Genomic DNA, 25,532 nt, shown 5'->3' on the forward strand with positions numbered 1-25,532 from the left:
TTGAGAATTCTTTTCCAATTTTCTTAACATAGTGATTTCAGAAAATAACAAGAGTAAGATATGCAATTTTGTTAATTTTATTAAGGAATGCATACACCACTGGCAGCAACTATTCTTTGCAAAATTTTATTTTTGTTTAGTTGTGTATTCTTTGAATTTTGAAATGTTAATTGTATCTATATAGGAGTTCTTATATTTCTTAGTTAATATATTTAATTCAAGTATGGGATTTTTTTCCTTTTAGTTTGAAATTCTATTTTATATATATATATATATATATATAAAATTATCAGTTTAAAATTTTATTTTATTGGAGTTTTCCTTTTGAATTGAATTTTGAATCAAGACTCACCACCATCATTTCCAGTTTTTAAAAAGTATATCTTTCATCAGTTTCAAATCTCAAGACAATGAGACTGATAAGAAAGGAAAAAAACCAAAAAAAACTCTTATTGATATTCCCATTCCTGGTTTACATGAAAATAATTGATTTCAAAGTCAGTTAATATATTAACAATTTCTCACTTTGAAAATACATTTCTAGTTAAGGCAGAGCTTTTTTTTTCCAGAATAGTATGTGATTTCTAGGAATTTTAAAAGATAGTGTTCAGATAAATGTAATTTGTCCATTTTTAATCTTTAGACTGCTAATAAACTAAGGTTAGATTAGTTATTATATAATGATTTCTCTTATATATCTAACTTGTATTAGAAAATGACAGGGAAGGGATACTCTCTAAAGTTGAATAATTTCAATAACTTAGGGACCATCATGGTGGAAGTGTTAAGATTTAAAATCATTTTGATATTAATGTAAAAAAGCTTTAAAATAAAATAATTCAGTTATTAGCATACACCTTCGTTCTCATTCTTGTAAATGTAAACCATTGCAGACAACTGGAATTACCCAGAATCTTCGACATGGAGCCTGTGGGCAGTGGATCCCGGGGGCCTTTTTTGTGAGTTTTGGTTCTTGGAAACTTCTTGATTTCTTCATATTAACACTAGATGAAAAGTAGTGAAGCAAGTTGGGCACTCATTGCATGATTTTGGTTTCTAAATACCTCATAACTTGAGCACAACACTCATCACATTCTAATGATAGTCAACCACAAATTAACTAAAATCTAGCAATAATTAAAATATTTTATATTTTGTTTTATACATATTTCTGTGTATGTGTGTGTGTGTGTGTGTGTGTGTGAGCATGTGTTTTTAAATGCACAACTAGAAAGACCTAAGTAAAATTGAACTGTTTTATTCTTTAGCAATGCATTTATTTAGTAAAATTACTAAAAAAACAATTGCAACAGGATTAATAGATTTTTATGTGAAGTGAAGAAAAGCAATTTTCTGAGTCCTTAGCACTTCGTGTAGTAGCTATATTCAGAAGTATCATGGTAAGGTTAATACAAGTGAACATACAGATCTTAGCCCATGTTCTTGTCAGAGATTATTTTTATAGCCTGAATAAAAGCAGACTATTGTGATCAGTTGGCAAGGAGCATTTTGTTAAGATATGATCAGAAAGTCCATTTATTTGTTCACCTAACACATTGTTTAACTTTACTTCAGTATTTCACTCTGAAGATGGCTACATGCAAGGTCTTTTGCTTAGCTCAGACGAAATGTTACGCTTCCTTCTAATAACAACCAAATATATTACTTAAAACGTTATTGCTTTTTAAGTTTGAACATAGGAAGGAGGGTCAGTGCTTACAGGCTTTATTGTACAGTTTGTATTCACAAAGTTAGTTTCTGAAGGTTGTAGATTTAGATGTAGTATTTCATACAGAGTTTTGTGTGTAAGATGAAGTTAGAAAAGGGGTTGGATTTTGATTGTGTGCTAGACATGAATTTTTTTTTTTTTAAATCAGAGGATCAGGAATTGTAGAAGTAATGACAAAGGATCATATTATTGTTGTGGATATTAGAAACTGAAGCTTTGCCAATTGACTGGATTCCATTGTATATAATTGTGGATGTTTGTGCATGAGTAATGTATGCATGTATGTGTTTATATTAGTGTATGTATTTATTTTGAAAAAAAGTCAGGCCGACTAATAAGACTGAAACTGCATATCTGTTGCTTGTCGAGTGTTTGTGTGTTACTTTGGTGTGCTGCAGTCCTTTCCTGTTGAATGGAATTCTTTAAACGTTTCAAGTGCCTCTGGCATTTCCTCCTCACTTTTCATATATTATTAAGTCATCAGCTGTGAAAGCAGATTGTAACTTTTTGCTTTGGATGAACAAGATCACTAAGTGGAAAATAACCCTGCAGCAGCTTTAATGGGTCTTCCCATCATTGGGTACCTTGCACCTTAACCCTTTTGATACTAACACTCCTGAAACTGCTCCTAGTTCAGTGATACATATTTACTGTTTTGAAGTGTTTTTAATTCAAACCTAACATTAAAGATTTCACGTTAATCTATGTTCCAAACACCAGCTTAATAATAATTTTTTTGCTAAATTCTTCATTGTTTCTGAAATCACTTGAAACAAAGTCAGTGTTTACCAAAAGAAATATGGTAACAAAAGGGTTAATGACTACTAAGGAGCAAAAGCAATGGTTTTATTTCTATTAAGGAGCAAAAGCAATGGTTTTATCAAGAAAAAGGGCTTTCAAATTTTGAAATGTACTCTGAGAACTACTTATAGGGCTTCCTATAAAAAAAAAAGTGCAGATTGAGATAACTTATTTACCTAAGTTTTAACATCATCTCCCTCGAAATAGGCACCTTGTGCAGCAATACATCGGTCCCGGAGTTCCTGCCACTTTTGGAATTTGGCCTGGAAGTTTTCCATGAGAGAGTTGTAGACCCTCTGTGATTTACTCTTGATCTTGACAACAGCGTTAAAACAGTGGCCTTTGAGCTACAATTCCATCTTGGGGAAGAGATGGAAGTCTGTATGTGCTAAATCTAGCGAATAGGGCAGAAGCAGTACCATGTTGTTTTGATGAGAAACTCACAAGTGAAAAGAGCTCAGTGAGAGGGTGCATTCTTGTCATGAAGAATCCAGATATTAGGATTGCCTGCACAGATCCATACGACAGACCATCAACATCAGCAATGTTGTCGATTGTCCTCCACTGATCATCATGCACAAGCTGATGAATTTTCTCCCACATTTCTATGGGTGATGCTCGTAGCAAATCTTCCAGATTATTCATCTCCCAGGGATGTTCTTCTGCTTTTGAAGCACCTGTGCCTCTCAAAACATTGCATACAACCCATTTCCACATTGCTGTAAGCTTGCTAAAGCATGTTCAATGTCTGTAGCAGACTTCCCAAGTTCAACACAAAATTTCACATTGGCTCTTTGTTCCAACTTCTTGTTTGTGACAAAAATTGCAGATTACAGTATACAAGTGATCACAAAAATAAATTTCACTTGTGAAGTAAACACAGCAATGTCACTCAGCACACTGCCTCATGAAGGTCACTGCTAGCACTCACTGCACAGGCAACCATGTGCTACCATCTGTTGGCACAATGCAAAATTAGTCCGGGAACGCTTTGATACCATCTCGTATAGGATGAGCACATTTCTGCCTTGTGTAACATGGCTATACTAGAGACTGGAGTTCCATGCAACATGAACAAACTAAATTCAGATAAAAAAAAGCCACTGTGTACATGGTACAAGTCTCCAGCATTGTAGCATACTTCTCTGTTCTGTAGAAATATTACTCATAACATGTACAGAATGTTGAATTCAGTCCAAACAAAAGCTCTTTAGGTCCTTGAAGTTCATGGAACAGAGCTTGTTAGAAGTCCTTACTGTCAAGTGTACTATAACAGGAGTCAGATTCCTGTAACAATATTCTACAATATGTAAATAAGCCACAGACCAGTAGAGTTTGGAACTATGTTGCCATAACTGTATTTTCCCTCCTGTCTATAATAAGAGACAGAAGCACATTTACTTACATGTATACACGTGATAGGAACTCCCGCCAACCAAATCCAACCTCGAGACTTCGGTTGGCTTGAGGCTGTAGCTGAAAACATTTACCCAAATGCCACATGGTAGATCCTGTCAGTACCTAGTGTCAAGACCATGCTACAGCTAGGAGCTTTCTGAACTTAGCTACCAACATTTAGAATAAACTCAGCTTGCTAGCTTCATCATGGGAAATAAAGTGCACCGGTGATTGTCATGTGTGATTGTTTCAACATAATGTTGCTATTGTATACAAGTGCATGTGATAAAAAGTGTGTGTGTGTGTGTATGTGAATGTATGTATATATGTATGAATATGTATCAGTGCTTATATATGTATGTATCTGAGAATGTATATATGTATAATTTTATAGGTATGCTTATATAATTGCACACATATTTATGTGTGTGAATGTGTGTATTCATGTGTATATGTTTGTGTGTTCATGCTTACATACATGCGGGTGTGGTTATATGGTTAGGAAATTTGTTTTGTACTGACTTAGTTTCATGTTTGATATCACTGCACAATACCTCAGCCAAATGACTTCAATTCTAGCTTTGGGTTGACCATTGTCCTGTGAGTGGAAATGGACAGAAAATGCAAAATAAAATTTAAAAAACGTTTGTTTGTGAATGTCATTTTACATCTTGTTATCGCTGTCTGAGCAAAACAAAAAAAAAATGTTATTTATATTCCTGGGTAAGCAAAAAGTCCTGTAGATTCTGCTTCCGACCTGTTTGAAATAATTTAAACGACTGTTGCCACATATTTTCCAGACAGTTTTTTGATATTCCCTATTACTATTAACCCTAGCATAGCATAACAAAGATGTAGTGATTTCACTAGATGGTCTTACACTGTGTTTTGTATGAGGGTATCTGTGTGTTCTATTGTGCTCTGTATGGCAGTTTGGGTATGGTCTTCAGGGTAGCTACTAGTAGTCAGAATAGTAGGGTTATGTATCATTGATCTTGCTCTAGACTTCACTTTTGAAGATCAGTTGGTTTGGCTAGAGATTGCAGCAGGGGCAATATACACTTAGTTTTGTAAAGTTATAATTCCTCAGTTATTAGATGTGATTTTTGTGACTCAGTACAAACAAGGAAAATTTTTTTAATTTCATCTTTTGTTTCTATGCAACTGTGAATTAAAATTTTTTTTTCTATAAATTTAAATAATTTTAAAATGAGTTTTTTGTTTTAAAAAAAGTAGGATATAAGTATATTAAATTTGTATCTGGCTGATGTTTGTCAGTCGGTAACTATATTTTTTTAAGTACCTCTTTTTCTAATGACTAAAAATAGATGGGAACCGTGTTACATTCTTATTTGGTTATTCTTGTTTCATGCAAGTTTAACCACTGAGTGAAGGCACATGACTTAGTGGTTAGGGGCTCACAGTTGTAAGGTCGTGAGTTCAACACCTGGTGGCACGTTATGTCCTTGAGCAAGGCACTTTATTTCACATTGCTCCAGTTCACTCAGCTGGCAAAAATGAGTAGTACCTGTATTTCAATAGGACCGGCCATGCCACATTCTGTGTCAAGCTGAATCTTCCTGAGAGATGTATTAAGGGTATGTGTTCCTGGAGAGTGCTCAGCCACTTGCACATTAATTTCATGAGCAGGGTGTTCCATTGATTGAATCTACTGGAACCCTCGTCATCATAACCGATGGAGTGCCTTTTTTTTTTTTTTTTTGTTTAAGTTAAACCACCCGTTAGCCTATGGAAATTTTAACCTGATAGAATACCCAGGTAGGCATAGTTATTGACTGTGTTGTCGAGATATTTGTTTTGGTAAATACTCTGAAAATGTTTCAATTACCTGTCTTTGTAGACGACTTAGTGATGTCTTGAAGAGGAAGAAGCCATCAAAGCGTGGACCAACTAAGAAGGGAAATAAAACTGATGATGCTAATGATCTCGGAGTAAAAAGTCCCAGTTTGTGTGGGAGCCGATCATCTAGTCGTGGAAAAGCTTCAGCCAGTGAGATATTACTTTTATTTTTTATTTTTTTAAAGTAAATGTTTCTTCCCACCACCCACTCTTTTCTAAGTTCTTTGGTGGCTGTGGTGATTAATAACGCACATTATTTCAGCTTCAAGTGTATTGTTACCCCCCCCCCCCGCTTTTTATACATTGGTGTATCTGGTACTATATATTGTCCAATGTGTCCTGTCTCTATAGAGTGTGATTTAGAATAGACTTGGCCAATATTTCTTGGCAGGGTGAGTGATCTCATAAAAGCTCTGACTTGTTGGTAGACAACACATTCCAGAATAAGAGATTCTTGTTTTAATAATGCTTCCTTAAAGAACTTCTGCATCAGTTTTCAGATGTATCTAAGCCCCATACACTATATCGTTAGGCCTATCTCTTTGTTTTTCTGACCACCTTTACAACAGTCTCTGTTCTATTTCTTTCTGTATGGACCCCTGTTTTTTCTCCTCTTGTCAGTCACCTTGACTCCATCACTATTCTTCCATTTTCTCAGAACTGATATTAATTACTTTTCATCCACTCTTTCTTCAAATCCTTCTTACTGCAAGAACTTTCTTCCTTTCTACATTTTGTCCCAACCAGTTACTTTCATACTCACTAATTAGGGAACAACTAAGTTAGGTAGCCCCCTTTATGGTGGTGGAGTGGCAGACTCAGTTATGAGAAAACAGCACAAAGGCTTTGGCACTGAAATACGAGAATTCACTTTTATTTTTGAATTCTGAACAAAAACAAACCTACAGAGACAATTATTTTGTCATAATGGAAATGGAAAATGCATGAGAGCAGCCTTTTTGTGTTAACAGGTTTTCATCCAATTTTCATTCTTCTCATATCCAACAGAGAATGCTTGTCTTATTTCAGTTCTATCTTTCACATACCTCCTTGCCGCTATATAATGTCACACTTTGCACACAAGTATCCTAAAGGTTGTCTTCATATGGAGAAATAAGCCCTTTGTTGTCAAGCTTTCACAACACCTACTTTTGATTAGGTCACTTTGGTAACAGAAGGTAACTACATCTAAAGAGGTTTCTGTGGAGTTGAATTTTCTCTTTTGATTTCTCTTATTGCTTGTCACTCTTGTGTATTTTTTACCAATGAAATCTTTCTTGTCAGCCTGTCTAACATTCCACTGTGCCTTTTGTGTACTTGTTAGCATTGAGTACTGTCAGAGTACAGACTTTCTACCTACTTCATCATCTTTTAATATCCATCCTCCATGCTGGCATGAGTTTGACAGGACCTGGCACTTCCCCTGCTTCAGCATGGTTTGTATGGCTAGAATGAACCTTCTCACCAACCACTTTACAAAGAATACTGGATGCTTTTTTTTTTGTGGCACCAGCACCAGTGAGATTGCCATGCAGCTTTGCAGGACTTAGATCCCCTTCAACTGAATGGGGCTACAGAAATCTCTTGTTTCTTGATTCTATTTCTATTTAAAGGAACTTAGCTGTTATTTTTTGACTAAGTTGTCAGAATAGTTTTTCAAGAAAAACCAGTCAGGCAGTACAGGGAAGTGTTATCTCTCTCTTGGTGCAATCTACAAAACTATCAGCATGTTATAGCCTGGACAACTATTATAAATAAGAGTGGGTTGAAAACTGATACCCGATAGATACCTTTTTGTGTGCTAAATTCCTTACTGATTTCATTGCTCTGACAATGCAAGCTTCACATATCTCTACTCCTTGGAATGTTTTACCCTTTCAAACAATTTCTCCCAAGTTAATGAATTCTAAATGTAGTTGTTTGTTCTTGGCTAAGAAATTCTATAATTAACTTAATTACTGGCTCAAAAACCCAAACTGCATCTTGCCCAAACTAGTTTTCTCCTTGTTTAGCTGAGCAGTCACTTTCTGCCAGCCTAATGCCTCTCTAGTTACTCTGCAAGCATCTTTCATGACACTTGTGAGTAGTTCATGCTGCTATTGCGGCAGCTTATACCAAGGGAGATAACACTTCCCTGTACTGCCTGACTGATTTTTATACACGATCAGCCCTGTCCTCCTTTGTCAGATATTTTAAACATTTTGTTGGCTATTCTTTGTGTACCTGCTTCTTTCCCTTTCTTCGTATTGTTAGTGGTCTACCCTTCCGTATAGCAGTCAATCTCAGTAATTGTTCCTTCTCGATAACCCAGACATATTCTCTTCTTTGACCAACCACTTTTATTAATGATTCTACTCATTGTAGGTAAAGAATTTAAATCTGCCACATCCACAAAGAGTTCTTTTTTACCAAGTTTGAATCCAAGAAGCTGGGGGAAACTTGGCAGCTTAAATGTTGATAAAGCTATTCTTACAAAAGTGAGTATAATCTTTCAACTATCTTTTTTGTGTGCTGCTCATCTTCCACCTCTCAATTCAGATCAGCTCTGTTTCAAAGATGCTCCAGCCACGACCAGCTCAGCCTATTTTCAGATATTGTATCCAAGACTCCCTTATACAATGTGTTCTTCCATTTATAAAATAGTAAAATGGTTCGCCCGACCTCAGTCAAATCATTCAACCCATGCTAGCATGGAAAGCGGACGTTAAATGATGATGATGATGATGGTTGTGACCTGTTAATTATAAAGGCAGCCCTCGTTAGCTTGGCTACTTTTGGTCTGCTGAATTAGTAATTTGAATGTTTTAGTGTTTTTTTGGGGGTTTTTTGTCTGTTTTATATTAAATGGAAATGTGATGCAGTTCTGGCCATGGTGTAGTATAATATCTCAAAGCCTTAGTATTACACTTACTGTCTTTAGCCAAGGCAAACCACTATGATTGTTGAGGACAATGTAACCTTGATGTCACATATGCCATTCAATACTGATTGTACTGAGCAGGCACATTGACAGTTGACTGACTGGGTGTGATCTACAGATCCAACATTCCATGTAAGTTGTGCATCTGTCTCATTTGAGGTGCATGCCATGCACTTTCACATGCAGTGGTGGTGGTTGTGTTTAACTCCCAAATCAACCTTGATTAAACATAGCAGCAGACAGCTGCTCTTCAATTGCTGCCATTATGTCTTTTTCCTGGACATTTTGCACTCAGGGCTCCACAAGCTATCATGTCTTTTAAAAGATAGCAGGATTTAATTTGAATGTTATTTGGCCATTATTTCTAGAATTTTGACTGATAAGTGTCTTCTTCACTGACTAAGCACACAGTGGATTATTGTAAGATATTGTCTGTTGTATAGCTATAGATTTTGTGTAGATCACACCCAGCCAGTCAACTATCTATGTGCCATGGGTATGCTCAGTACAATCAGGGAAGGCAGACAAGGTACAGCAGTTGCTGGTGTTTTGTGCAAATGGGACTGTTGACATGCTCTTTGTATGTTGGTGTCTCTACTACTTTTTTTAATGTCTGGAGTACAAATAGTATTGTTAAAATTATGATTGAACATAAAATGGCAGAAAATGTGAGTTTGGGCCTGGTTACAACAACAAACTTTGCCTCCTTTGCATATTTATTTCAATATTTAGGTGATCTGTTGGTGCCATCTATGTGTGGCCTATCATGATAAAAAGTGCACTATCTTGTGTACACTGGACTTTGTTGATCAAAGGAAATCGTGCTTTGCCCATTCAGTCTTTTTTTTTGTGTGTGTGTTGTCAGGAATATTATATCTAGAACTATTTTATCCAACGTGTCATTTCTTTTAGAATAATGGTTCTGAAATTATTTTTGTTGCAGAATGAATCATTATTTGTCCATCATGGAACCTGTTTTATTTTTTTATCTTTTACTTGTTTCAGTCATTAGACTGTGACTATGCTGGTTCATTGAAGAGTTTCAGTCAAACAAACCAACCCCAGGAGTTATTTTCTCAAGCCTAGTAGCTATTCTATTGATTGCTTTTGCCAAACTGCTAAGCTACATGGGCGTAAATACCACACTGGTTGTCAAGTGGTGGTGGATGAACACAGACACAAAGGCACACACACGTGCATGATGGGCTTCTTTCAGTTTCCATCTACCAAATCCACTGAAGGTTTTGGTCAGAATAAGGCTATAGTAGAAGACACCTTCTACAAGGTACCACGCAGTGGGACTGAACTTGGAACCATGTGGTTGGGAAACCAGCTTCTTAAATAGCTATACCAGTGCCTATACTTATATTTCACAAGTGTCTCCATCTACCTTAAATTTTATTAAGATATTAGGCGAACAAAAGTTGTTTTAGAGATTGAGTGTATTCATATAAAAAAATATTTTGAAAATGGAAAATATCACGTTTTATAGAATATATTCCTATTAAATTTTATTAGAAGACTATGAATGTTTTGATGTTTCTAGTTATTTCTTGTATGTTTGGTACAGCTATATTGTTGGTTGTATATTAGATTAATTGGTGTTGCTAGTAGTAAAAAGGACATGGTGGTTTTGGCTGGTTCTGGATGAGTGGCAATGTCTAGAGAATGGGAAGATGACTGGTGTGGTGTTGACAGGAAAGGTAGTGTAAGCAAGATAAAATGAAGGGGTGTTGAAATACTCTGAAAGATTACATATTCTAGATATAATTGTATTCTGTATTGGTATAGTAATGTTGTAGATATAATATATGGTGTGGAGTGATCTATCTGCATCTTTAAAATTTGACTAGCATATGCTAGCATTGAAAAAAAAGAAGCATGATAAAAGAAAAAAATTTTTGTTTGCTTTGTAGGAAGGTCCAGTCTCTAAGATGGTGTCATCAAATACATATGGTCATAAAGAAAAGGTGAAAACATGGATCAAAGAACAAGGTACACAATAAGAAATTTTCAGTATTTGTATTGAAATGATGATGGATGAAATATTTAACATAGCTGTGGTTGCCCTCACTTGTAGATTTCACTGCCCTCTTTCCACAACAAGCACTGCTCTTTTTTTCACAGTTTTTGGACTGTCCCCTCTTCACAGCTATGACTGCCCTTTATTTCATGCCTATAACTGTCCCCTCTTCACAGCAGTGGCTGTAATATTTTGACTCAAAACATGATTTGGTGATGTTTGTTTTTACAGACGAACTACAGAGGTGATATGATGTGTTGATAGAATTCACATAGATGTGTGTTCAGAAACACAGATATGTAATATATCTCTGCTGCTGTTATATAATATAGAAATATTAGTTGATATCTTTGATGTTATGAATACACACTGAAATATATTATGTGGTATTAGACTATACAAAAGCCTATGAAAAACCTCTTGTTTTATGAACTGTAGTTTTTTGGATAAAATGTTTTTACATTAAAATATCAATGCAGACCTTGATGTTATGAACGATATGATATATAACAGTATTCAACTACCCTCATTTAGCACATAAATCAAGCTTCCTACTGTGTGGTGTATATACATGCCTGTTGTATAACTATTTCATATTTTAATTTATATTTGTTTTGTGTCTTTCTACAGCAATCAGATTCCTCGACCAGTATTTCAACTCTGACACCCATAGCCATCCTGCTTTAAACATGTTGAATCGGTTGTGTTCTGCAACAGACAATCTTACCATTGAGGTAAATATTATATCGGTTTCAGTAATTCTAGCTATTCTAATCATTGCTAAAATGTTACATTATAATATTTAGTTGACAATCATACATGTTTGAGTATCCATTGTAGAACAATAGACACAGGTATAGAGGTGTGCTTGAAAAGTTCACTGCAAAACCTCCACTGTTGGGTTTCATCTCACTACATGACAATTAGGGCAAGTGTCTTTTGTCATTGCCCCAGGTTGACCCAAGCGTTGGGAATTTCAGACGCCAGCATTGGGTCCCCAATGTGACATTGTCTGGTTGAATTGTCTCCCCTTATGTGAATTTTTACTTTTCATTTCTTGTGTCTGAAAACAAGATGTGTAATCAAGTAAAAACACTTAAAATCTAATGATTGAAATCACTGGAAAAATAAAATCTAAGTCAGTCAGAAGTGGTGTGCATAGCAATATAGTACGCAGCCACATGATACAGTGTAATGTAGTTAATTACATATGGTTGTTAGTATTATTGTTATTCTAAATCTATTTGTGTGTGTATTTGGATGTAGAAATGAGAGAACATGTGGAGTTTATTCATTTATTCAAAACGATGATTTCTCTGTCACTATTTATTGAATGCTTTTTCAATAATTGTCATTGATTGCAATATGAAAATCAGAGTAGCATGAAGGTGAGGCTTCATCTCGCAAAAAAAAAAAAAAAATAATAAAAATACATGCACATGTGTACACATCCCACTTCTGACAGATAATTTTTGAATGGCGGTGCCCCAGCATGGCCACAGCTCGTGAGCTGAAACTAGATAAAATAAAATAGACACGAACTGTGTATACAGTTGTTATGGCAAGTTAAATGTATACTATATTACCACAGTTGCTATAGTTACATAGTTGCACAGTAAGTATAACCCATTTTAATGAGATTTTTTTTAATGACATTTATGCATTATTATCTATTAAACTTCTAGTTCAGTATCCTAGCTGTAGTTTAAGGAAGTACTCTGCAACCTTTTTCACTTGCGGTACACTTATATTCTTTTCAAAATTCGGCAGCACACCTGGGGGGAAAAAAATTATATTCAGGTTACACTGCTGCACAAATAGCATTGTCTCGTGGCACACCTGTGTGCCACAGCATACTGGCTGCAGCACAGTTTTAAGGTACACCAAAATTTATTTTCTAAGAAATTTTTTTATTTTTGATAGACTGGGTTGACACAACTTTGTTTGGTGAGTAGACCTCTTACTGTCAGAACACAATGGGGTTCTCTATTATAATTATTTTCCTTCAGCAACTATTGTGCTTGGTTTCATGGAAGTTGTGGCCTGTAATTGCTATACAGTAATATACAACAGTTACTTACATATTGATTCCAAACACAGATATTTATGGAATGCTATATAAATCTGATTCTTATTTTATTTTTTCTTATTTTATTTTATGTTTTAAGGAAGATAATGGAATTCAGGCACTTCAAGAAATTTGTGATATTATGCGAAGCAGTGATGTCTCTCCTTTTGAAGTGATACACAGTGGCCTTGTGAATAAACTCTTACAATACCTCACTGCCAACTCTGCAACAGTTGCAAGAGATGAAAGGATACGGCGTTTTCTCCACGTGTTCCTCAACTGTCCAGTAAGTTGTTTCATCAAGTCTTTCACTTTAGTATCTATCTTGCTTGTTATCACACATGACTATTAACTGTATTTTTCTGTCTCGCAAAACAAACCCGAAATCACTTCTCTTACTTTCTCATCAACTTCACTCTGATGTAAAACCACTCTTTCTTTATCCTTTGTGATTTCTGTTCTCTTTAAGACCCAATTGTTAAAACGACTGAACTTGTAGAAAATATGTACTTATATGAATGTATGGAATATAAGCATACACATTGATACAGGTTATTTTCTATAGAAAGCAGAGAATGTGAATAGACAGCGAGAACTAAAAGTAGCACACAAAATAAGTTCAATACAATACAGAATTGTCAAGGACATGCTTCAGTTTTTTCTAAACTTAAATAAAATAAATAGAAGATTGATGAATACATACATACTTGTACATGAACAAAATGAATGATAATGGGTTCAAATTTTGGCACAAGGCCAGCAAGTTCGGGAGGCGGAGATAAGTTGATTTTATCAACCCTAGTCCATAACTGGTACTTATTTTATTGATCCTAAAAGGATGAACAGCAAAGTAGACCCTAGTGGCATTTAAGCTCATATCAGAAAGATGGACAAAATGTTACTAAGCATTATGCCCGACACACTGATATTTCTGCCTTTAAAAGTGACCTGCAAGACTTCACAGGGAATCAAACCTGCACTTCTCAAATTCTGGCAGATCACTCTGAACCATTAAGCTAAGAGACCTCTTTTAATAATAACAATAATAATAATAATAATCTTTTCTACTCTAGGCACAAGGTCTGGAATTTTGGGGGAGGGGGCCAGTTGATTAGATTGACCCCAGAATGCAACTGGTACTTAATTTATCTACCCCAAAAGGATGAAAGGCAGTCGACCTCAGTGGAATTTGAAGTTGGAACATAGTGGCAGACAAAAAGCTGCTAAGCATTTCACCCAGTGTGCTAACGATTCTGCCAACTTGCCACCTAATAATATAAATATAATAATATAAATACTTGCCGCCTAATAATAATATAAATGAAATGTTAAATTTTAGTACATGACTTTTGGTCCACCCAGTATTTCTACTTGTAACTAATAGCTCACATGTGACAATAGTCTGAGGGGCAACATAATGTTGTAGAGATAAAAAGGCTTTTATTTTGGCAACCATATGAAATAAGGACAGTCATTCATGAAGTATGCATATATATATATTGCTGATGAATTAATGACAATTCAAACCTCAAGTATACCTGTGTGGCTGTGCTAGCTACAAAATAGAGCTCATTATTTTACAGGAAAAATTCACTAAAATCTTAAGTGTTTTTTTTGGGGGGTGGTGGTGGTGTGTCTGTTTTTAAAGTTTCCTTTCATGTCCTGAGAAAATTTATTTTATTTACCTTACGACTGTTGGTTTGGTACACAACTTGGTATTTAAGCAATGAGTCAGAAGATTCACAGAAGAGATTTTTTTTTGTTTTTATTTGATAGCTGCAAGATTTGTTTCATGAAAAAAATTATGATGCTAGTTACTGCTACCAATAATCACATACTCTTAAACATTTTCATTTGCCTACTCTGTAGAGGAATTGGTAAAAAAGATGATGAAAGCTAGTTTCATGACAAAGACAATACACCTGTTCATGTAGTTGTAATTGCTTTGTGAATGTGGTCAGTATGAGGTTCAAATTAAAACAATGATATAAAGTATGTTTGGATAAGTCACAATGTCTTATTTTATTTTACTTGTTGTGGTCATGCTGGGGCACCACCTTGAATTTTTAGTTGAATGAATTAACCCCCTGTACTTTCATCATCATCATCATTGTTTAACGTCCGCTTTCCATGCTAGCATGGGTTGGACGGTTCAACTGGGGTCTGGCAAGCCCGAAGGCTGCACCAGGCCAGTCAGATCTGGCAGTGTTTCTACAGCTGGATGCCCTTCCTAACGCCAACCACTCCGAGAGTGTAGTGGGTGATTTTATGTGCCACCGACACAGGTGCCAGACGAGGCTGGCAGACGGCCACGCTCGGATGGTGTTTTTTATGTGCCACCGACACAGGTGCCAGACGAGGCTGGCTGACGGCCACGCTCGGATGGTGTATTCTTATGTGTCACCGACACAGGTGCCAGACGGGGCTGGCGGACGGCCACGCTTGGATGGTGTATTCTTATGTGTCACCGACACAGGTGCCAGACGGGGCTGGCGGACGGCCACGCTCGGATGGTGTTTGTTACGTGCCCTCAGCACGGAGGCCAGTCGTTGCGGTACTGGCTACGATCACGTTCGGATGGTTTTCTTATGTGCCACCGGCACTGGTACCACAAGGATACAAATTCCATTGATGTTCATCTATTTTGATTTGGTTCGATTTGATTTGATTTGATTCGATTCGATTCGATTCTCACTTGCCTCAACAGGTCTTCACAAGTGTCACAAGAAAGAAGGTATGCACAGGTGGACTGACTACGTCCCAGGTAGGGGCCATGGATTATGGCTTCACTAGTCTTGCCGGGTCTTCTCACGCACAGCATACTTCCATAGGTCTCGGTCTCTAGTCATTTCCATGGTGAGACCTAACGTCCGAAGGTCGTGCTTCACCACTTCGTCCCAGGTTTTCCTGGGTCTACCTCTTCCACGGGTTCCCTCAACTGCTAGGGATTGGCACTTTCTCACACACCTATCTTCATCCATTCTCGCCACATGACCATACCAGCGCAATCGTCCCTCTTGCACACAACAACTGATGCTTCTTAGGTACAACATTTCTCTCAAGGTACTAACGCTCTGTCGAGTAAGTACACTGACATTACACATCCATCGGAGCATACTGGCTTCGTTCCTCACAAGCTTACGCATGTCCTCAGCAGTCACGGCCCATGTTTCACTGCCATATAGCATAGCTGTTCGTACACATGCATCATACAGTTTGCCTTTTACTCTGAGCGAGAGGCCTTTAGTCACCAGCAGAGGTAAGAGCTCCCTAAACTTTGCCCAGGCTATTCTTATTCTAGCAGTTACACTTTCAGCGCACCCGCCCCCACTACTGACTTGGTCACCTAGATAGCGGAAGCTATCAACTACTTCTAGTTTTTCCCCCCGGAAAGTGACGGAAGTTGTTTTCTGCAGATTTTCGGAGGTCAATGCTCCAGAGCATCTGCCACATACAAAAACTATCTTCCCAGTTAGCCTACCTTTGACATTGCTGCACCTCTTATGTGTCCATAGCTTACACTGGGTACATCTTATAGAGTTTCTACCTACACCTTTTCTACAGATCGAGCAGGGCCATCTTCCTGAGGATATTTGTGGATTTTCTAACTTTCTACTTATTAGTACTTTGGTTTTAGCTAGGTTGACTCTAAGGCCCCTCGATTCTAAACCCTCCTTCCACACCTGGAACTTCTCCTCCAGTTCTGATAGTGACTCAGCGATTAGAGCGAGGTCGTCAGCATAGAGGAGCTCCCAGGGGCAACCTGTCTTGAATTCCTCCACAATTGCCTGGAGGACTATGATAAATAGGAGGGGGCTGAGTACTGAACCCTGGTGGACCCCAACCTATACCTTGAATTCTTCTGTGTACATGCTGCCAACTCTAACCTTACTTACGGCATCTCTGTACATGGCTTGCACAGCCCTCACCAGCCATTCATCTATCCCTAGTTTCCTCATTGACCACCAGATGAGGGAACGGGGGACCCTATCAAAGGCTTTCTCCATGTCAACGAAAGCCAGGTACAGGGGCTTATCTTTGGCTAGGTATTTCTCCTGCAGCTGCCTTACCAGGAATATAGCATCAGTGGTGCTTTTCCCTGGGACAAACCCAAACTGCATCTCATCTAAACTAACTCTCTCTCTAATTAGTTGGGCTATGACCCTCTCCGTAACCTTCATTACCTGATCCAACAGCTTGATACCTCTGTAATTATTTGTATCCAGGGCATCACCTTTACCTTTGTAGCAGTTGACTAGTATGCTGCTACACCAGTCATTGGGTATGACTCCTTCGTGTATCACCTGGTTGACTATACGGGTGACTAGGTTATAGCCGACACTGCCAGATATTTTGAGCATCTCTGCAGTAATTCCTGATGGGCCTGGGGCTATATATATATATATTATATATATATATATATATATATATATAAAAATAAATAAAAGCCTGGAACTTATTCTATCGGTTTGTTTTGGTGGACTGCTAAGTTACAGGAACATAAACACACAAACGTAGGTTGTCAAGCAGCAGTGGGGGACAAACACATGCCCTCACACAAGAGAGGCTTCTTTTAGTTTCTGTTTATCAAATGCACTTGGTAGGCTTTGGTCAGCTTGAGGCTATAGAAGACCATTGCCTGATGTGCCAAGCAGTGGGACTGAACCTGGAACCATATGCTTGGGAAACAAACTTCTTACCATATGGCCGTGCCTGCACCTATATGTTAAGGTAAAAATTACCTGGAGTATATTGGTGGTGTTCTACTCTGGTTGACTAATGCTTTGTCAATGAAATTAGTAGATGGTAACTGTATAGAAGACTGTTATATAAACACGTTATGTCGTAATGTTTATGTCTGCTATAAAAGCATATCTTTAATCTCTGTGTGTGTAATAAGGTTCAACTTTTAAAATAAAAGATATTTGGAGTAAATTGGTATTTATGCATATATTTTTTTTTTCTAGGCTCCTGATTCAGTGTTTGTGAAAGAAATTGAAGTAAGTGATCCACCTGCACTTAGTCCATTGGTCAGTAAACTGATTGGCTGCCTTCATCATTTAGAACAGGTAAGTTTTATTCCTTATCTTGTGTATTTCTGACTACGCACACACACACACACACACACACACACACACATTCAGCGACTATGAGTTTACTGGACTTTCTTACTCTAGGTATCATCATCTTCCATACTAGCATGGGTTGGCTAGGACTGTTATGCAACACCTTGCCATTTCTCTCATCTCTTCTCTGAGGCTCTTTCTGAATTTCTCAAGTCATTCTTGGTCTTCCATTTACTGATGGTATAAATCAACCAAACTTTCTGTGTTGGTAACAGATGAGACTTGCTTGATGCTCCCTTTTCTTTAACAGCTGATTGATGTTTTTATCCTTCCTTTTCTTTCCTACTTAAATCTCATCTTTGTATATTATTTTATTTAGAAAATCAGTTATTGTCCCATGTCAAGAAAAAGCTACTTTTTTTTTTTAGCAAGAGCTAACTACATCTTTTAAATACCATTCAGTATTAGAAATAATTTTAATTAATCAAGTCAATTCATCTGGTTTTCTTTATATACCTGTTATAGAATTCAATGTTTTTGCAATGAATTTTTTTGAAAATAATCTTCACAAATATTGAAGTCCTGCTAGAGGTGTATACATTACAGTCCATTGCTGATACTACAAGACATGGAAACAACACATTGTATTTGTTTTTGTTTTTTTGTTTCTATTATTTGAATAATTGTTAAATTCTTGTCCTGTTTTTAGTTTCAGGTTAAAGTTCATGATCTTCCAGGTGGTGTGACAGGCACTGGGAGAGGTTCAAATGCTCTTAAGTTTTTCAACACACACCAGTTGAAGGTAAATACTTCCTCTTGGGCTTTGTAACATTACAATTTACTCTGAGCTCTGCTTACGGACAGTGATGTCGATATTTGTAGTTGGCTGCAACCCATGACATCAACATCCAATGATTTTCAGCATTGTTCCTACTTTTCAAATGTAGCTCCTGGAAGACTTGCCTAAGGTTCCAGGTTGTGGAGTCAACTCCAGAACCATATGATTGTGGATCTGTTAACAGAAATATGATGCTCTGGTTGTTTAGTTAAGATACCATACTACCAACAATTTAGTTATTTCAAATCTCACTCTAGCTTTTGCACTGTATCAGAGAGGTTTGTTTTCTTCTGTTTATGTTCAGTTAAGATACTAAAACAGCAGCTTAAGGTGACTACTGAAAAGACATACAGCTCTACTTTAATTGTATTGAGCAATAAGAGCGGTACTTGGCGTTTAAAAAAGGAAAATAGAAACTCCTCCCTGAGCTAATTTATACTAAAGTATTTATATAATTTAGTAATTATTACTAAAGTGTAAACTGAATTCTGCTAATGCCAGTGTGAAAAATGATTGTAAAATATTTTTAACCTATTAGCATTACATCTACCTCTAATATCCTTGTTTTATATTTAAATCAGCCAGATTTAGCCTCTCACAAGTACCTTACTGTGTCATTTCTAAAAGTAGACAATCTCATCATTGAAACTTTGAAGCTACAATATAAGACATAATTAATCCCAAACCATAATTAATCAAAAATGTGACAGAGTAATCTGAATGCTAAAGGGTTAAACAAATAAACAAAAACTTACATGTTGATATATTGCAAAAATAAGTTCCATGTTGATCTATTATATTTTTCTTTTAAATTTTCAGTGCCATTTGCAACGACACCCGGAGTGTTCTAATCTAAAACAGTGGAAAGGAGGACCTGTCAAGATTGACCCATTAGCTTTAGTTCAAGCTATTGAGCGATATTTAGTCATGAGAGGATATGGAAGAATACAGTTGGTAAGAATCTGTTGCTTCTGCCTTGCGAATATCACCTTGTTGTTAACCTTAAGACAGCCCTGATTGAGCAGATGTATGGCTGAAGGCGTTCTAGCCGTAACAATTCCTTCATTTTTTCAGCCCTCGTTTATCTAGGACCATACTATCAAATGTGTCCTTTTCTTTCTCAAGACGATTACGTGTTATAAAGGAAATTACAGTACTATATTTAAGAGGTTGAAATGGCAGCACAGCAGTTTCCTTGGCTGCAGTATTTATGGTGTAATTGCCAATGGTATATAATACCAGTCAACAGAGAGGTTGTGAGAAGAAAGCTCTTCTGGAAATGTGTAACTAATAATGCTAAATGCAGAGATAGCTTTAGGGCTAGTTAGCAGTACTTAGGTTTGATTTACGACTGGACTGGGGTAGGAATTGTCTGTTACCAGTAGTATGAGGTTCAACATCTGAAAGTCATTTTTCAAAACTTTGTTCCATGTCTTCCTAGGTCTTCCACTTCCACCAGTTCCCTTCACATTTAGAGATCAACACTTATTTATGCAGCTGTTTTCATCCATATGCATCAATGACCATATCAGCACAGTCTTATCTCTTGCACATTACGTCTGATGCCTCTTATACCCAATTTTTCTCTCAACATATTTACACTTTGTCATATATGCACACTGACATTATCAACTGGGCATTGGAGGAAATCTACCTCTGTGTGTTCTCAGTGTTTATTATTCCTGCATATCTACTACCTTCCTGTGATTCCACTGCACCTCTTTGGTGTCCATAGCTTGCACTGGCTACACTGTATGGAGTTTCTACCTACATCTTTTCTACATATCAAGCAGGGCCATCTCCCTGAAGGGATTTGTGATTTGTCTGTTTTATTACTAACCAGGACTTTGGTCTTTGCTTTCTGACCTTGCTTCCACATTCGAACTTCTTTGATTCAACTATACATTCAGCATAAGAACAAGATCATCAGTGCTCTCATGAACAAACCAGTTTTAAATCCCTCTGTTATAGCCTGGAGGGCTATGATAACAAAAGGAAGTTGAGAGCCAAACCTTGGTAAAACTGCATGTTAAATTCATTGCTGACTTGCACCTTACAGGCAGCATCCCTGTACATGGCTTGAATGGCTCTCACCAGCCATTCATCTCCCCTTAGCATCTGCAGTGATTACCAGAATGGAAAGGAGGGATCCTATGAAAGACTTACTCCATATCAACAAAAGCCAATGTACAGCAGTTTATTTCTGGCTAAATGTTTCTCCTGCAGCTGCCTTACTAGGAAGATGGTATCAATTGTGCTTTGCACAAAACCAAACTGCTTCTCATCTAGGTTAACTCTCTCCCTAATCTGTTAAGCTATGACCTTTACTGTAACTTTCGTGACCTGATCCAGCCATTGTTTCATTTCACTCACACAGCAGGTATATTTTTTGTTATACCATTTGTCTATTTTTATGTAATTTAGGAGGGTGGAGATGATGGCAGTGATGAAGACAACTCTGATGATGATGATGTTGATACCATGGTAATTATTATTATTCAGTAATATTACTTTTATTGTGCTTTCACTGCACTATTGAGTGCAGCTCTGTGTGCCTTGGGTATCTGCTGTGGCTTGTTTTGGTGCTTTTATTTTCAGTGTATTGAAAGTCCTTTGCAGTGAAAATAACAGCATTAAAATTTTATTTATTATTATTTTCTTCTATTATTGTTGTTGCTGTAGCAACATATTGAATGGTTATTGCAGAGAGTAAATATTTCAAGGCATGCACCCACTATACATATTCTTCTGTCAGTAAATAGTTGGCATTAGTCCAGACAGATATCTACTTCGATATTATACAGACATATGAAAAAGAAGTTGGTCTACAGAAATCAGATGGCACAGATTCAAAGAATAGCAAATTTTCAACAAACCATGTCTGGGATTCAATTCAGATTTAATTGCTGTAGCACTTTCACCTACCTCTCCTATTTTCACAGCAGGTCTTCTTACACCTGAATGCACTCAGACATGTTAAATATGACTTTCCATACTGCTTCACGCATCACCCTACTTTTTTCAAATGGAGTATTCATGTATCTGCTCTGCAGCAAGACACCCGTTCCTGTTCCTCTATACCCCTAATCTCTCAACTGTCACAAATCCACCCACACTACTACTCCCTTCTCCCAGTTGAGTGGCATTTTGTCTTGCAATTCACTCGGTTACCCTGTCAGTGCTGGTGCCACATATAAAGCATGGTGTTGGTGCTATGTAAAAAGCACCCTTTACACTCTGTAAAATAGTTGGCATTAGGAAGGGTGTCCAGCTATAGAAACCATGTTAAAACCAGCTCTTATTAAACCTCCAGTCCATGCCAGCATGGAAAGCAGACATTAAACGATGATTATATATATATATTGCTGTAGCAAACTGTACTTTGAGCCCATGCTTTACCTAATAAAAATTAAATTGCTCCCTTTTCAACATCTCTTATTTCAGGAGCTATTCATTTGCCACTATCTAATATATACTTTTACTTCATGGTGTCAATGTCAGTTCTGAAGACAACTGCTTTTACTCTACATTGAAATATTTCCTCAACTAAGTTTGTTTTCCCTCATAATTCAAATGTTTCTACCAAAGCTACATTTATTGTTATGCAGCTTGAAAATACCTTCTTAAAACTTGCAACTCTTTCTCAGAAATGTTTCATAATGTATGAGATTTATCACCCCTCCACATGTAATATTTTCAATAAATCGTTTTCTACCTTATAAAAAAAAATATACCAGATTCACATTTTAATGTAACAGTTCATTTAAATGTTATTAATGTTATGTTTTAGGCTGCCGTATTCATCAACCAAGTAACTGCTCGTCATAAATTAGAATTTTTGATTGGTGATCACTTATTACCTTACAATATGACTGTGTATCAAGCAGTGAAACAATTCAGTCTGCCGACAGAAAAGGAAGGAAGTGAAACTGACACAGATTCAGAAAACCCATTTGGCAATGCAGGAATCTGGGTTCAAACTCACACAATATGGTTAGTAAAATTCCACCAACCAATACATTTGACATACCTGCCAACAAATACATCAACAGTTAATGTTCTGTCATCAGAATTGTGCTGCAGTTTCTCTATTTTTAAGTGTAAAAGTATAATAGATATGCGTAATTTTCTAATTAGTGGTCTAAGGTGAATTGTGTCTAATTGCTCATCCCAATCAATCTGATTTGACAATTGCTCAGATTAACATCATTATCTTTTCTTTTGCTGCCTTTGGTGCAATTCACTCTGTTGTAAACAGACTTCTGCTCCTTTTTTTACCAATTCTTTTTGAACACAGATGTGTGTAGGAGGACAACAGCTGCATAATTCTTATTAATTTATAACGGCTTATAAAAGTAATGGCCACTACCTCTGAAAGTTGATCCCTTTTATATCTATTTCTTTACTACCCACAAGGGGCTAAACACAGAGAGGAGAAACAAGCACAGACAAATGGATTAAGTCGATTATATCGACCCCAGTGCGTAACTGGTACTTATTTAATCGACCCCGAATGGATGAAAGGCAAAGTCGACCTCGGCGGAATTTGAGCACAGAACGTAACGGCAGACGAAATACCACTAAGCGTTTCGCCCGGCTTGCTAACGTTTCTGCCATCATAACTTTCACTACTTTGGGACTGCTCCATAAAGTAATGGCCACTTCACCTCCACATATCTGACATGAACTGCAACAATTGCCACCAATATTATGGCTCTTGATTTGATATTTAACTATGGAATAAAATAAAAAAATTCTTTTAAACCTTTCTTGTAATCTGGATGGTTACTGGTCAACAAGAGACATAAACAACATTATTTGAAATAAGGTTGTTGGTTAAATTCTGAAATTTTAGCTGTTCCATTAGTTAATTCAAGAGCTGTATGTTGGAAACATTATAGTATATGGCAAACCTGAACTAAATATATTTCATGTCGATGCCACTTCACAATAGGACTAGTTTCAGTCTGTTTCAACTTTTACATTATTTGTTTTTCCTACTTCTGATGAAAATTAATTCCAGCTGTATTACACTTAACTTTTTTATTCCTGAATAAATCTAATGTCATAGAATTTTACTTGCTTTAGGTATCGGCCTGCTTCTGAACAAGAAGATGCTGTTGCTGCCACAAGTCCAAAGAAAACTAGAGCCGAGACGAAAAGCTGTAAATCGTCTGGAAGAAGTCGACGGGGTGATGAGCTGTGGAATGGTAAAATTGTCACATTATTTTCATAACTTTTTACTTCAGGAGAAACTTTTATTTACATATTGCTCTGTATCTTTGTGCATCAGTTGCTTTCACATTAATGTCCCTATTAAAATTTATCTACCTGATTAATGGAAATCTGCTGTTGCAGGTAATGATGATGGGACAGATCAAAGGTGCTTTTTATAACAAACTGTCAACTTGTAGCATGAAAAATGTTAGAGAGTGATAAGAAGGAAGATAAGTTATCTCTGTATTTTGAAACTTCGAATAGAAATTAGATTTTATTAAAATGTTAGATTCCACATAAAAAGCACTAGTGGTGGTGTCACGTAAAAAGCACCCAGTACACACTGTAAAGTGGTTGGCATTAGGAAGGGCATCCAGTTGTAGAAACCATGCCAAAACAGATGGGGGAGCCTGATGCTGCCCCTGACCTTGCCAATTCCTGTCAAGCTCTCCAACCCATTCCAGTATGGAAAACACTTTTGATAATGATGTTTCTAAGTCTCAGACTTCTAATTTTCTTTTTTTTTTTTTTTCTTTTATACTAGTGTCTAAATGTTTTATTGATGAATTTTTTTTCCTTCATTTATTTATCCGTCTTCAAAATCGATGGCTTTCTAGTTTCATAATTATTTATGAATTGAAATTGAATTACATTGAAATGTGTATTTTCTTTTGTTTTACAAGTGGATCTTAAAAACCTGAAATTTCCATAAATTTTGTTTTGTGAAATAAATCTAGAATTGAGTCATTCTTCCTTTTGTGAACTGAATGCAATTTTGTAATGGTTGTTTTCATTCCAGATGGTCTTTGTCCCAAGATAGTGCCTGCTTTGAATGCATACCTCACTGACAAGTTACCTGCCTTTGTTACTGTACAAGATCTTTCTTTAGATGTAATTACACTGCTGAGAGTGCTCCATGCCTTCAATAGATACTGGTCAACCATGTATGAAGTAAGTTAATCACCAATTGTTTCATTTTGGCTATATACATAATCCTCCCCTACACACACACACACACACACACACACACATATCACACCTTTAGTTAGAGACTATAGTGTGAAGCTCTAGCTTCATTACTCTTTTACTTGTTTCAGTCATTTGACTGCGGCCATGCTGGAGCACTGCCTTTAATCGAGCAAATCGACCCCAGGACTTATTCTTTTGTAAGCCCAGTACTTAATCTATCGGTCTCTTTTGCTGAACTGCTAAGTAACGGGGACATAAACACACCAGCATCGGTTGTCAAGCAATGCTAGGAGGACAAACACGCATATATATATATATATATATATATATATATACACGACGGGCTTCTTCCAGTTTCCGTCTGCCAAATCCACTCACAAGGCTTTGGTCGGCCCGAGGCTATAGAAGACACTCGCCCAAGGTGCCACGCAGTGGGACTGAACCCGGAACCATGTGGTTGGTAAACAAGCTACTTACCACACAGCCACTCCTGCGTCATAGTTTAATAATTACTAGTTATATTTGTATTAGCATATGACAGCGAGCTGGTAGAATTCTTAGTATGCAAAATGCTTAGTGGAATTTCATTTGTGTTTACATTCTAAATTCAAATGCTGCCAGAGTTGACTTTTACCTTCCATCC

General features: G+C 36.8%; 1 protein-coding gene across 8 annotated transcripts in view; it reads left to right on the forward strand.

Annotated features, from left to right (window-relative positions):
• Positions 1 to 25,532, forward strand: part of LOC115223979 (E3 ubiquitin-protein ligase TRIP12) — a 177,115-nt gene that overhangs the window by 125,968 nt on the left and 25,615 nt on the right. For 7 of the 8 annotated variants that reach the window (XM_029794745.2, XM_029794750.2, XM_029794752.2 and 4 more), the window contains 13 exons: positions 894 to 959; positions 5,790 to 5,938; positions 8,153 to 8,265; positions 10,625 to 10,703; positions 11,362 to 11,465; positions 12,900 to 13,085; positions 17,767 to 17,868; positions 18,575 to 18,667; positions 19,523 to 19,657; positions 21,128 to 21,187; positions 22,494 to 22,696; positions 23,792 to 23,913; positions 24,720 to 24,871. In XM_029794745.2, the coding sequence (XP_029650605.1) occupies positions 894 to 959; positions 5,790 to 5,938; positions 8,153 to 8,265; positions 10,625 to 10,703; positions 11,362 to 11,465; positions 12,900 to 13,085; positions 17,767 to 17,868; positions 18,575 to 18,667; positions 19,523 to 19,657; positions 21,128 to 21,187; positions 22,494 to 22,696; positions 23,792 to 23,913; positions 24,720 to 24,871 (1,564 nt within the window). The remainder of the gene's footprint in view (positions 1 to 893; positions 960 to 5,789; positions 5,939 to 8,152; positions 8,266 to 10,624; positions 10,704 to 11,361; positions 11,466 to 12,899; positions 13,086 to 17,766; positions 17,869 to 18,574; positions 18,668 to 19,522; positions 19,658 to 21,127; positions 21,188 to 22,493; positions 22,697 to 23,791; positions 23,914 to 24,719; positions 24,872 to 25,532) is intronic. The other variant, XM_029794749.2, reaches the window with a different exon arrangement.

The sequence above is a fragment of the Octopus sinensis genome, linkage group LG24, assembly GCF_006345805.1.
Source record: "Octopus sinensis linkage group LG24, ASM634580v1, whole genome shotgun sequence".
Taxonomy (NCBI): domain Eukaryota; kingdom Metazoa; phylum Mollusca; class Cephalopoda; order Octopoda; family Octopodidae; genus Octopus; species Octopus sinensis.